At 32.8% G+C, this 14,298-nt stretch overlaps 1 protein-coding gene across 7 annotated transcripts in view; it reads left to right on the top strand.

Annotated features, from left to right (window-relative positions):
- The window catches only part of COL24A1 (collagen type XXIV alpha 1 chain), a 387,629-nt gene that overhangs the window by 76,006 nt on the left and 297,325 nt on the right, over positions 1–14,298 (top strand). For all 7 annotated transcript variants that reach the window (XM_035252039.3, XM_078332354.1, XM_035252040.3 and 4 more), the window contains 4 exons: positions 2,175–2,228; positions 3,715–3,759; positions 11,079–11,132; positions 14,049–14,093. In XM_035252039.3, the coding sequence (XP_035107930.3) occupies positions 2,175–2,228; positions 3,715–3,759; positions 11,079–11,132; positions 14,049–14,093 (198 nt within the window). The remainder of the gene's footprint in view (positions 1–2,174; positions 2,229–3,714; positions 3,760–11,078; positions 11,133–14,048; positions 14,094–14,298) is intronic.

Here is a 14,298-nt window from a genome sequence, read left to right as displayed (position 1 = left end):
AATTGATTTGATGCCCAGCAATACTAAGAGTTATAATAGTTACTTCTACTTTTAAATATATTCTTACACATTGTTCTATTTTATCCACAAAATGAGTACTGTTACTCTATTTTACTAATGAAAAAACAGAGAAACCATAGTAGCAGTGCTGGAGCAGTGCCGGGATTCTGAAGAAATCTAAACTGACTTAGAACGTGTGTTTTAAGTGAGATTAGGGCAGGCTTTCTAATTTTCTGTTCCTAATTTCTCAAGGGACTGCTGAAATAGCTGTATCTCTATTACTCCATCCAATCTGCAGATTTGAGTGAGCCAACTTAAAAAAAAAAAAAAGGCTGTCTTTAAGTGCAGGGTAACTTAAGTCATGCTGTTTGTTTTGAGTTTCTTTTGAGTTTTTGTGGTTGTCTCAGTGATTTTAGGGTGCAGTTGGCTCAGAATATGTTTATGCCGTATAAAGATTATACTGAAGTTTTACTTGTTTATTTTGTTTACTGGTGTTCTAGTATAGCAAAACTTAGACACTGAGTGGAATTCTTTTGTGCCTTTCTCTGCACAGCTAACATGTATTAGCTAGATCTCTACATGTTGCTTTAACACCTGCTGTGATAATTCATTTGAAATAGGATTTCACTTATGTTCTATAACAGATTGGCTTTTTACTGATGTCAGTTAATTTAATTTGACTAGGAAAGAAATGGAAAGGGAGTGGTGGTTTTCATTAGCCAGATAGATAGTGCTCTACAGAATAAAAACAGCCTTTTACATTAGTTTTACTCCTTTCTGTTGGCATACCTAATAAAGGTTTTGTAAATGTCTAGAATGTAGGCCTGTGTGTTTTGGAATTGGATGGGGCATAAAGGAAGGCAATCGTAAATATACTACAGCAAATCTTTTAATCAGAGGACTTTCCTTGGGTGCTATTGGACGTTTTTTGCACTTCAAACCCACAGTAGGGGAACGGGCCTTTGAATGGTGCTCTCTGGAATTAGACTTCCGGATTTAAGTCCTAACTTCCTACTTATTAGCTAAGTAACCTTCCATTGGTGACATAAACACCTTATGTCTCATTTTTTCTCATCTTTTATAGAGGAATAATACTATCTATCTTATAGAGTTTTTGAACAGATTGAATACTACATATAAAAATACTTGAAATAGTTCCTGGCACATGATAAATGCTCAATAAATATTATAGGAATAAAATATTAAGTAAGTATATAATATCTGATATCGATTGGGGAATATTTAGTACATAAAAATGGCTTCTGAAATTCATAGCATATAGTCTCTCTACATGTAGACAAGAATTTCTTCTGTAATCCTGAGAAGGGTACTGTTTATTCACATTCTCCTTCAGTTGTCCATTGTCATAACTTCTGTGTATCTTAGTTTCTTTAAATGTAGAATGAAGAAAAGAGTATCTCATAGATGAAAAGCAGATATAAAGTGCTTAGCAAATAAAGAGTGCCCAGTAAATGTTAATTTTAGGTCAAGGGAAGGGTCATTTATCCCATTCATGAGGGCTCCACCCTAATTACCTTCCAAAGAGCCACCTCCTAATACTGTTAGGCATTATCAGCAGGGTTAGGATTTTAACATGAATTTTGAGGCACACAAACATTCAGTCCACAGCACCATTCAAATTTATTAGATCAGACCCATGTCATGATAAAGGCATCTGCCACTTAGTATCCATTTACGTAATTAGACTTACTGTAAGGTTAAGTTTAGGAAAGAAGTAGAGGTTGGTTTTGTGGTTTACTGCCCCTCAGTCTTCTGGGGCTCATGCTCAGATAGTTAAGGAGTATTGCAGGGCGATTGAGACAAGAAAAAGTTCAATCTACTGGTAAAAAAAAAGTTACTGGTAATTAAGAAATATACCAGCTCTTCCTCTAGAACAAATATCTCTTTTAGCTATGGATTTTTCCTTCCTAGATTGTCATTATGAATGATCAATAATATATCATTTAGGACCCTAATCTAATAGCTTTACTTATTTCTATTAAGCAATTCTTGTCCCTTTGATATAGGTACTTTAAGTTACATAAGCCATCTATAGGACTCGGTATTCTTATGGGGAAAAATTGTTCCAAGCTTATGTACTATAAATACACCAAATATGTTTCCTTGGGCCTCCTTTGGCTTTGTTGTACTGTTTATTTTATTTCCTGTTTCAGGGAATTCCAGGATTGGCTGGTAATATTGGTTCACCCGGTTACCCTGGCAGGCAGGTGCAGTAACTATATTTAGACTTCTCTCTTTATGTTCCTATTTCTTAATACATTATATTTCTGATTTTGAGAATTAATGTTCAAATAGTTGTTTTTATTAAATAATGAATAACTCAGAGAAATAATTTCAAAATCAAAGTTGAAATCCATTAAAATTTTTCTGCAGAAAGTTTTATTTAAAATCAGAATGGGACTTTTAAATATTTGATGTGATATACAATGGAACCTTCAAAATTAAAATGCCCAAGTGTTAGTAAGTTCTTGAAACAGTCCTGATTGTGATTTTACAATACTGTCACTGAACAAAATGAACTAATTGTAAGAGTTAAGACTGCCTTTAACAAACATCATTTTTAAATAACAGTTATAAAAACTTGAGAAACAGTATACCACTACCAAACACTTTTATCTGAACTGAATTCAGTAATTTGCATACTATTTTAAAAATTCATTCTAATCATTTTATATGTATTTCCTTATAACTTCTAACTTTCTCTACTTCATGTAGATTAATAATAGAACAAGGTATATTTCCCAAGTTTTCATGAATTGAATACTTCTAAAGTTAATTAATTAGGCCAGGTGTGGTAGTTCATGCCTGTAGTCCCAGCACTTTGGGAGGCTGAGGCAGGAGATTGAGACCTTCCTGGCCAACATGGTGAAACCTCATCTGTACTAAAACTACAAAAATTAGCTGGGCGTGGTGGCGCATGCCTGTAGTCGCAACTACTTGGGAGGCTGAGGTAGGAGAATCACTTGAACCCAGGAGGTAGAGGTCGCAGTGAACTAAGATGGTGCCACTGCACTCCAGCCTGGCAACAGAGTGAGACTCTGTCTCAAATAAATAAATAAATGTATAAAGTTACATTTTTATCTTTATTATTCTTAATGAGGGAAGTAAATAAGCAAAAAAATAATGTTAACAAAATTCAATTTTTTAGGACTTTAAAAACACTTGGGTTTAAATACTTTAAAAATACTTTTAAAAAATATTTTTTTAAATATTTTTTTAAATACTTTAAAAAAATACTTTAAAAAGTATTCTATATTAGACTCTTACTATCAAATGATAATATGTTATATGAAAAATATAAAACATGAATATGTAAACATATTAACATTGATCTAAAGTTTAAAATATATTTATCTTTTAAAAAATTTATGGAAATGTCTTTTAGAATAAGTTAATTAGAAATGTTTTAAAACAACACAAATAGTCTTCCAATGAGAAATGATGTAATGAAAAAAATTTTTAAATCTGACAATGTGTTAATGTACTTTATTTATATATCTGAAATATTTTTGTGTATAGATTATTTCCGATGCCTCTTTTGGTTCAGAAATTCTAAAATTCCTTAACATTCGTAATCTGAATTCTATAGTTTTGAAAATGGTACCTCTTTATATGCTCTTTTTATTAATCTATTTATTAACAACTCTTTAAAAAGTACTGTAGTATGATGACAATGTCTTTTGTTTACACCAGGGTTTAGCTGGACCAGAAGGTAATCCGGGTCCTAAGGGCATACGAGTAAGTAGGTATTTCCATCATTTTATTAAGCATGCTTGCCTGAAAGTAGAATGAAATATATAAAATGCTTATCATTTTTACACTCTCTTAGTAGCTTTGAATTTAATGCAAATTTAGCCTGAATACACTTGCTTACTACAGTAGTTACTTTCACTTCTATGGTGACAGAAAGCAGTTTCATTGTGGTAGATTTTGCTTCATTATTTGATATTTATTTCTTTAGCATAATGTCTGACATGTTAGAATGTGCTCTATAAAAATTTGTAGTAGTATTTATATGTGAATGGATACAGACCTAAGGAAGTCATGATATAAAAAATATGAAGAGGTAAAGAAATTCATAGTAGTTCAAGGCTGAGATTTTATTATACAAAAACTATCAAGAGTAAAGAAATATCTGCAAAGAAGAAAATAAACTTATCGTATCCAGAACATCCCATTTTACTTCCAAATCATTAAAGGAAGTGTTAGCCATGTTTAATCAATAAGGAAGCAAAATAAAAATAGCTATATTACATTGTATTGGTCACTTTTTGCATCACTATAAATACCTGAGGCTGGATAATTTATGAAGAAAAGAAGTTTAGTTGGCTCATAGTTCTGCAGGCCATGCAGGTATGGCTACAGCATTTGCATCTTGTGAGGGCCTCCGGAAACTTATAGTCAAGCAGAAGGTGAAGGGGGAGCAGGCAATGTCACATGGCGAGAGTGAGAGCAAGTGAGAAAAAAACAGAAGTTCCCAGACTCTTTCAAACAACCAGATCTCACGTGAGTTGAGAACTCACTTATCACTAAGGGATGATGCTAAACCATCCATGAAGGATCCACCCCCACGATCCAGTCACTTCCTCCAACATTAGAAATGACATTTTAACATGAGATTTGGAGGGGGAAAACATTCACACCATATCATATATATAGTGTATAAAATTTTAAAAATATGTTTTAAAAATTCTTTATTTTTAATAGCAAAATATTTTCCAGAGTATATATTTGTGCCTTATGTTATCTAAAATGCCTTTTTAAAAGAAGTAAAACATAAGGTATTTAAACAATATGTGCAATAATGATGTCTTACATTTCAAAAAATTATTAAACATTTCCAAATACTTTCATAGGTATTTTATTCTTTTATTTTGCCATCAGCCCCGTGATGTAGGAGAATGGGTCTATCATCCCCATTTTACTGATGAGAGAAATAGTAAGCTAAGGAACTTAATTGATTTAGCAAACCAATGTCTTTTCACCTTTAGCTCTGACCTAGCTCATGCTGTCTCTGTTCTTGCATTAAGTAACCCTATAATGAGGAAATGTCATTTATTTTTTATTAGAAATTGCACTTAAAACACATGTTGACTTGGATTTGGGAAGCAAGAAGAGATTAGTGGCCAAGAACATAGGCTGTGGAGTTACATAGGCTTTTTTGTTTCCTTGATACTTCTTTTACTAGCTTTGTGACTTTTGATGTTATTTCCGTCTCTCTGTGCTTTATTTTTCTTATCTCATTATTTATTAAATGGTTATGATGAAACTTACTTTTCAGGTAGTGTGAAAAATTCAAGATTAGCATTCTTAAGGTATAGTGTATAGTGTATGGCATGTATTTAGTATGGATTCTATAATTGTTATTTGAATTTGAGAGTTTCTTCTGTTCATGAACCAATAACTCCAAAAAATATATTTGGCACTGTTCAAATTACTCTTATTGCATTTTGTCATCTTGCTTCAGTGATTCATATAATTATGTTCTTTTGTCTAGCATTTTCGCATTGTATTATAAATCCTTTTGCTTTTTCTTTTTTCTGTTTGTATTGAAAATTGTTGTCTAGGCTGTAACCCTCTTAAGCTGTGATTTCAGTTAGGTTTTCACACTTTAGTTAGGTTTCTCACTTGGAAGTATGATTGAAATAAGTCGAGTTTCACATTCATAAAGGCTCTCAAATGTAGATTAAAAAATGATTTTAGATTCAGGGGTATGTTCAGGTTTGTGACATGGGTATATTGTGTAATTTCGAGGTTTGGGCTTCTAGTGATTCTGTTGCCAAAGTAGTGAACGTAGTATCCAGTAGGTAGTTTTCAACTGTTGCCTTCTTCTGGCCCTCCTTCCTTACAGAATCTACAGTGTTGGTTGCTCCCATCTTTGTGTCCATGTATACCCAACATTTAGCTCCCATTTATAAGTGAGAACATGCAGTATTTTGTTTTCTGTTTTTGTGTTAATTTGCTTAGGATAATGGCCTCCAGCTGCATCAATGTTGCTCCAAAGCACATGGTTTTGTTCATTTTTATGGCACTATAGTATTTCATGATCTATATTTAACACATTTTCTTCATGGAGTCCACTACTGATGGGCACTTGGGTTGAACAGCACTGCCATAAACATATGAGTGCAGATGTCTTTTTGGTAGAATTTATTTTTCTTTGGGTATATGCTTAGTAATGAGATTGCTGGGTCAAACAGTTATTCTATTTTTAGTTGAGAAATTTCCAAACTTGTTTCCACAGGGACTGGACTAATTCGCATTACCACCAACAGTGTATAAGCATTCCATTTTTTTCTGAAACCTCATCAGTATACATTATTTTCTGAATTTTTAATAACAGTCATTCTGACTGGTGTGAGATGGTATCTCCTTGTGGTTTTGATTTGCATCTCTCCGATTAGTTATGTTGAACATGTTTTCATGTTTGTGGGCCACTTGTATATCTTCTTTTGAGAAGTGTCTGTTCATGTCCTTTGCTCACTTTTTAATGAAGTTATTTGTTTTTTTCTTGTTGATTTGTTTGAGTTCCTTATAGATTCTGGATATTAGTCCTTTGTCAGATGCATGGTTTGAAGATATTTTCTCCTATTCTGTAAGTTGTCTATTTACTCTGTTGATGGTTTCTTTTGCTCTGCAGAAGATCTTTGGTTTAATTAGGTCACAATTGCCAAATTTTGTTTTTGTTACATTTGCTGCTTTTGAGGATTTAGTCATAGATTCTTTCCCTAGGCCAATGTCTATAAGGGTATATCCTAGGTTTTCTTCTAGGATTTTTGTAGTTTGAGGTCTTACATATTAAGTCTTTAATCCATCTTGAGTTAATTTTTATATATTAACTCAATCAGAGGTAGGGGTCCAATTTCATTCTTCTGCATATGGTTAGCCAGTTTTCCCAGTACCATTTATTGAATTGGGTATTCTTTCCTGATTATTTATTTTTGTCAGTTTTATCAAAAATAAAGTTGTTGGAGGTTGTAGGGTGCAGCTTTATCAAATGTAGATTTTTGACATTAACTTCAAATCTAGTTAAAAATATGAAAATCATAGAAACACACTTACAGAATAAGATGTTTTTCACTTAATTTGTGTCCTGTTACTCATAAATACTAAATGTTATGCATTGTACATGAATATTTTCATGAATCATGATAAATTAGCTTTTCATTGGCAGTTATTTGGTATTGTTTGATATTAGCAGAAATATCTTGGCAAATGTAAACATTTAAAACAAATTATAATTTTTAAACCCGTCTTTGACATTTCTCTATGTAATTGTGTGCTACCTGCCCCCAAAAGTAAAAGTGTGTGGAACCTCTCCTGGCCCTCTAGTGCTCCTGTTGGTGATACAAAATTGCTTCTAACTGTATCTACAATCTTCAAACCAAAAAGCAAAAGTGTATTATTATTTTTAATGTTTTTTTTGTTTCATTACAGTAAACTCTAGTTTAATGGTGGTATTTTGAGAATGACCTGAACTCTGTGTGGTTTCTTTGTTGGGTACTGCTGACATCTTATTTCTGTTAGAATCAGTGTAATGATGATCAAGAAACGTCTATAATACATCTAAGCAATTACTTAAGACATTATTCTATTTAAAATATCTAATTTTAAAATGTTCCCTTTACACTGTACAGGCTATGTTGGAGTTCTAACTTCAGTTCTTGAGTTATTAATTGATTATTTAGTTTACTGATAAGTATACACCAGTTTCGGATGTCTTTTCTTTTTATTTATAACAAAAACTCCTGTTGGATGTATTAAAAGTTAGCTGACTTTACACTTGAAGTCATCAACCGATAATTCTCAAAATGTACATAGCTTGTCATCATAAGCCTAAATGCTTACTTTTGTATGCTTCGCTTTAAAAGAAATATTTCCCGTTCTCCAGCTGCTTGGCTTTCAAGTGAGAAAATTATAGGTGTTTTTTCACTTTATCAAAATTATATATGAGGGAACAAATTCTCTCTCACTCTTTTCTTTTAATTTCTGCTTGTTCATACCATCTGTGGAATATAAGGCAATTTTAGGCATCTTTGACAAGGAAAATGCCTAAAAAAGTTTTCAAGACGGATGGTGGCAACTTTTTAAAAGCCAATACTTAACTAAACTCTGAGGAACTAAAAGCTTCCAGAAGTTTTTATTCCAGGCAACTTAGATATGATTATTGATACATTTTTCTCTTTCCTGTTTTTAAAAAAAGATAAAACATATACAACATAAAATTTTCCATGTATAAACCCTCTTGAAGTATATAGTTAGTGGCCTTAAGCACATCCACATTGTTGTACCACCATTGCCACCATCCATCTTGAAAACTTTTTCACCTTCCCAAACTGAAACTCTGTACCCAATAAACAACTCCCCATTCTCCACTCCCAGTCCCTGGCAACCACGCTTCTACTTTCTGTCTCAATGAACTTGACAACTCTAAGTACATCATGTAAGTGGAATCAGACACTCTCTGTGCTTTCATGACTGGCTTACTGCACTTAGCATAATTGTCTTTGAGCTTCATCCATGTTGTGGCATGTGTCAGAATCCTTCATTTTTAAGGCTAAATATAATTCCATTTTATATATATACAACACTTAGTTTATCCATTCATCTGTTAATGAACATTTGGGTTGCTTCCACCTTTTGATATTTGTGAATAATGCTGGAATGGGTATACAAATGACATTTACTTTTGTAATGCTTGAATTCTTCAGTGTTTATTATTACGGAAGTATTTACTCTGAAAAATCACCCATTCTGTGTTTCAAAATAAGTAGCTTTTCTTTAGAACTTAGTAAAAATGACCTCCCATATCTCTACTTCAAATTCTTTTATACTTTGGCTTTTCTCTCTATCCGTAAAACTGCTCTTCTCTCACACCCTTATTTCACCCTCTGTCTGATCCGTGATCATTCCTATTATTTTCTCCTCAGAGCTTTAGTCTATCTTTAAGACTTCAAACATATCTGTCCTTCAGACTTTTTTCTCTCAGAGCTTTTTCTATGAACCCCACATCTCCCAACTCCTTGCCATGATAATTACATTTGAATACCTCATTATAACCACAAGTTCAAAATACTCATCCTCTTTATATCAAACTTTTTCTGTTTGTTTTCCATATTTCTATCAGTGGTTACCATTTGCCTATCAATCCAGCTGTAAACGTTAAAGTATCTTTCTCTTCATTCTTATAGACAAAGACCTGTTTGAATCACTGTAATCTAAGTGAAAATATGATTATATCAAAACTATGTCTAATTTTTTTGACTCACAGTGTAAATTGCAGATTTTCTGTCATAGCAAAAAAGACTCTTTATTATATGACCCCTGCCACCCTTTCCAAAGTCATCTCTTGCCCACCAATCACACAGACTATTTGCAATTTTTTGTAAATGTTCTGTCATTTCATTCTGATTGATGACTGGTCGCATATTGCTATCCTTGCCTTTTCTTTTCTTCAGGACTTAGCTCAAATGTTGCTCCTCAGTAAAGTAAAGCACCATTAATCTTTTCTCTAGGCAAATTTGGTCATTCTGCTTCCAAATTTCCCATTGTCTATTTGTCATATCACCTATTACTTAATCATGTCACAACTATCATATGATATTACAATTATTTATTTGTATGACACTCTTTTCTAGTAAACTGTGTACTTCTTGAGGGCACTGATTTTCATATGCATCTGTATAAACCCAGTGCCTGACACAAAATGGCTACTAAAATAATGTTTGTTGAACCAGTGATCTGGATCCCATAATTCTTCAAATGCAGACCACTTACAGAGCCTTCTAACAGATTTGCCTACATTCAGTGTTTCCTGTCATGGCCTTATGCTGTATCCTACCAACAGATTAATATTTTTGAAATGCAGCATAACATCGGTGCACTACCATACTCCCTAAAATCAATAGTTTCCATTTGCCTAATATATGAAGTCTAAAATTTTTATACTGAAATTTAAGGCTCTCTTTCATCTAGCCCCCAAACTGCCATATACTTTATCTGTAAAACTGATGAAATGGGTTATTTTCCCCAGTGAGATATAACTAAATTATGTTAGAATGAAGTACCTTGCATATATGTATTGCTTGTTTCTCAGACCAGATTGGAATCTTTATTAAGGCAGGATGGGTCTTACACAGAAAGCATTTTACCTATAAAACCATCTTACACACAAAGCATGTTATATATACAATGTGATCAATTACTGTTTACAAATATTCCCCAATTGTTGCCATTAACAAAAACTTCCTATTATGTCTCTATTCACCCTAATTGCTCTTGGAGCATTCTTTCTGAAGCTTCTGCTTATCGAGATTTTACTTACTCTCTAGACCTATCTCAAGTGACAGTCTCCTTTGAAGTCATCTCTGCTTGCCTTTGCCTCCTGCCACATTGAAATGTATCTCTTCCTCCACTGTACTTACGTTCTTTTGTTACCTCCATTCTGTCTTAAATTTTAGCTAATTATAATCATATATTTTCTGCCCACTACAAAATTTAGTGAAGGAAATTATTTGGGCTCATTTTTATTTGTCACCATTTCTTAAATTATATTTTGTTTGTTTGTTTATTTATTTATTTTGAGATGGAGTTTCACTGTTGTTACCCAGACTGGAGTGCAATGGCACGATCTCAGCTCACCACAACCTCCACCTTCTGGGTTCAAGCAATTCTCCTGCCTCAGCCTCCCGAGCAGCTGGGACTACAGGCACGCACCACCATGCCTAGCTAATTTTTGTATTTTTAGTAGAGACAGGGTTTCACCTTGTTGACCAGGATGGTCTCGATCTCTTGACCTCGTGATCCACCTGCCTCGGCCTCCCAAAGTGCTGGGAATATAGGCGTGAGCCACCGCGCCCGGCCATTGATTATTTTTTTAATGGGAAGATTGATCTGTAACTTTTGGATGAAAAAGCAATTAGATGAGGAGAAGTTATTCACACTTGTGTTATAATTTCATACTACTACAAATAAAATTTTTAGTACTTCTACTTAGAATCACTTATGGGGAGAATATTTTAAATGAAATAATATACAGATTATTTTCTTGTTTTAAGGGTTTTATTGGCTCTCCTGGAGAAGCAGGACAACTTGGACCCGAAGGAGAAAGGGTAAGTCCATTCTCTCCAAATAGTATTTCTAAAGTGATATACTTATGATAATGTACAACAGTGGTCATAAAATCAGATGTCAGGGAAGTAATCTTGCTGGAGTTGGCAAGCCAAGTTTAAGAAAAATCACCTACCAGAAATGTAATTTGACTTTTGAGAATCTTACTGAATTTTGTTAAAAGAAAGTAGCATGATAGAAATATATTTTAAATTCAAATTTTAAAAGGACATGCTAAAATCTTAAAATATCTAATTATGAAATTTTTATTTTGTAATTCATTCTTTGAGTATAAATTCTTGACAAGTCTTGATTTTGAGAGCAATGTACAGTAAAGAATTTAGCCTCAGAAAATATTTTTGTTTAAGAATGAGACAGATGTTCATAAATATGAGTACTTATAAGTAAATATGGAACCTTTGCAAATGGTTTGTTATACTTAAAAACATTAATGAAGTTATTTATGAGAGCTATGGCATTGCAGCTTCATCATATCTAGTTTTCAGTGCTATATGCAATCTATATGCAGTGATTTCTCTTTGATATCTTAATTTACATTGCCAGTATTAATTGAAAACAGTAGAACTGAACAATGTTAGTATATTGTCATAAAATTTGAAATTAGAGAATCATATTCAGAATTCAGTCTTCGCCCCTATTATAAGAATGCAGTTCAGGCCAAAATGTTAATTTCTGGAAAGTGATTTTTGCAAATGAAGGTGAACCAGATCCTTTGCTAAATAAATTTTTCAAATATATAGTTTTTAGTGAGCAAATTAAACTATATTTTATTGTAATTACTTGTGAATGCCCCTGCAGACAAAAAATAATCAAAGAGTTTAAATATGCTGCAACGATAATCAAAATGTCTAGCCATCTTTGGTGAGATGAGGTGAAGATTTTCCCCTGGTGAACATAGCAAGTTATTTTGTTCAATAGCAAAAAATATCTTCAGCATAATTCTACAACTGAGCCACCTAACCTTCATGTACTACAGCAGACTAACAGGTAATGTATCTCATTGACCAGGCAAAAAATGGATCTACTCTTCTTAACTCAATGATTCCAGTTTACATTGTTAATTACTGTGCTGCTAATGATATAGTCCTTTTCTGATCCTTTGACATGAACTTATTTCTCATAAATTATTTAATAAACCAAAATTGTATGTCTTTGTAGAATGTTGTCATCTTGGATTTAATGATCTTAAGCCCAGCATTGACACTGGCCATCAATAGGCACAGTGCTGTAATCACACTCACTAATTTTTACCAGTCTATATGAAAAATCAAGATGTGTCTCAACATATGAATACAAGACTAATTCTTGATGTTGGGCCCATATGGGTACCATGTCCTAATATTACTTGGCTATGTCAAAATTCTTATTAAAACTATGAATAATATAGCTAAAAGGGTGTTATGTTATAAAGCAGTTAAGTACAGAAAAGCAGAAGAAAACAGGACACAATAATGCGAAGCACTCCTGAAAACAAATGGAAAGAAAAAGTCAGGGAGTCAATATTGTACATGTACATGCATATTGTGTGTATACACATACATATGAAACATGTACACATATATGTGTATATACATGAAAAATGCTTATATAATTCTGTCTGCACTATTTGGCTTCTTAATGAGATTTAGGAAAGCTACTGAAAATTTAGAAATTATTCTTTTTTTAAAAAAAAAGGTTGGTTGTATTATGTAAATATGCATAAAGTCTTAATGAATGAGTCCTCTTTCTCACCTGTGAACTCTTTTTTGTTGATCTGCTACATGAGTATTTTTTAAACACTATTGACTTGAAAGTTAATGGATTCAACCAATGATGTCTTCTAACTTGTCTGTATGTACTATTAATCTCAAGCTACATTGTTGTTATAGACTTCTTAGTCTACAAGTCTCAAAGTGATTGTATCAAGTAAGATGCTTTAATCTGCAAATAACAGAAAACCACAGTTCAAACTGGCTTAAACACAAGAATATTTTTAATGATGATGATGACAATAGCAAATGATTTATTTAATGTTTTATATATATGTACGTTAAATGTTTTAAATGTATGTACGTATATATAACATTTAATAAATGGTTTATGTACATGAATTGACTTCTTTATATAGGTGTATATACATGAAGTTTTAAATAAACTTTTAAATATACATGTGTATGCATATATATATCTACACACACACACGAATTAACTTCTTTATGTATAAAACAATTTATTGAATGATAGGTATTGTTATTCTTCTCAGCATAGATGAAGAAAATGAGGGACATACAGAGAAAGCAACTTGTCTTAGACTATTACTATACAGGTAGTAAGAGCAGAACCAGGATTTGACAAAGGTTGTCTGGCTCCAAAGCCTGAATGCTTAAGTACTGTGCCCTACCGCTTCTTACATGACCAGAAATCCCTATGTTAGGTGGGCTCTAGATTCATCTCTGCTTTGCCTTTTGTGCTGTTATCTTTAACCTAAGACTCATTTCCCAAGATTGCTAGTGCACAGGTTAAATGTGCAGTGGCAATCCAGACAGAGAGAGGAAGACAGAGAGGAGGGCATTGTCCCTTAGATCTGAAAAATAAGACCTTCATGTACATCTGTTTTTGCCAACTTTGGTAATATGCCTTTCTCTGGACAAATAACTATGTCCAGGGAAATATCAGGATCCCATTTGGAAGTACAGATGGGATGGATTCCTGAATAAAAGGAGAATTTTGTTTTGAAGAAGGAAAGAGCCTGCCTCAGTTAAATTAATGTATTGAGACTTTTATGAATATCACATCAGTTTATAGAACAATTCGTTTTTGTCTTTGCATACTTTATTAATTTACACTGGGGGAAAAAGATCTATAGTGCCTAATTCATTCATTCAACAAATATTTTCTTTTTCTTTTCTATATTCTAGGGCATTCCTGGGATCCGTGGAAAGAAGGGTTTTAAGGGGAGACAGGTATCTCAATTTGTGTTTTTTGAGGTTCATTTTAAAGCAGCATAACCTAGTTATGTGTTCTTACCTATTAAAATACAGAAATGCTTTTTGCTTTTTGTTATTGTTGTTTATCATTCCATTTTAATTTTTGCTCCTTGAATAGTATGTCAAATAATACTTGAGAATATAAAGGAAAATTTAGAGTAAAAAGTAACTCAACTTTTAA

The sequence above is a fragment of the Callithrix jacchus genome, chromosome 7 (assembly GCF_049354715.1).
Source record: "Callithrix jacchus isolate 240 chromosome 7, calJac240_pri, whole genome shotgun sequence".
Classification (NCBI taxonomy): domain Eukaryota; kingdom Metazoa; phylum Chordata; class Mammalia; order Primates; family Cebidae; genus Callithrix; species Callithrix jacchus.
This window is presented reverse-complemented; position numbering and strand designations above follow the sequence as displayed.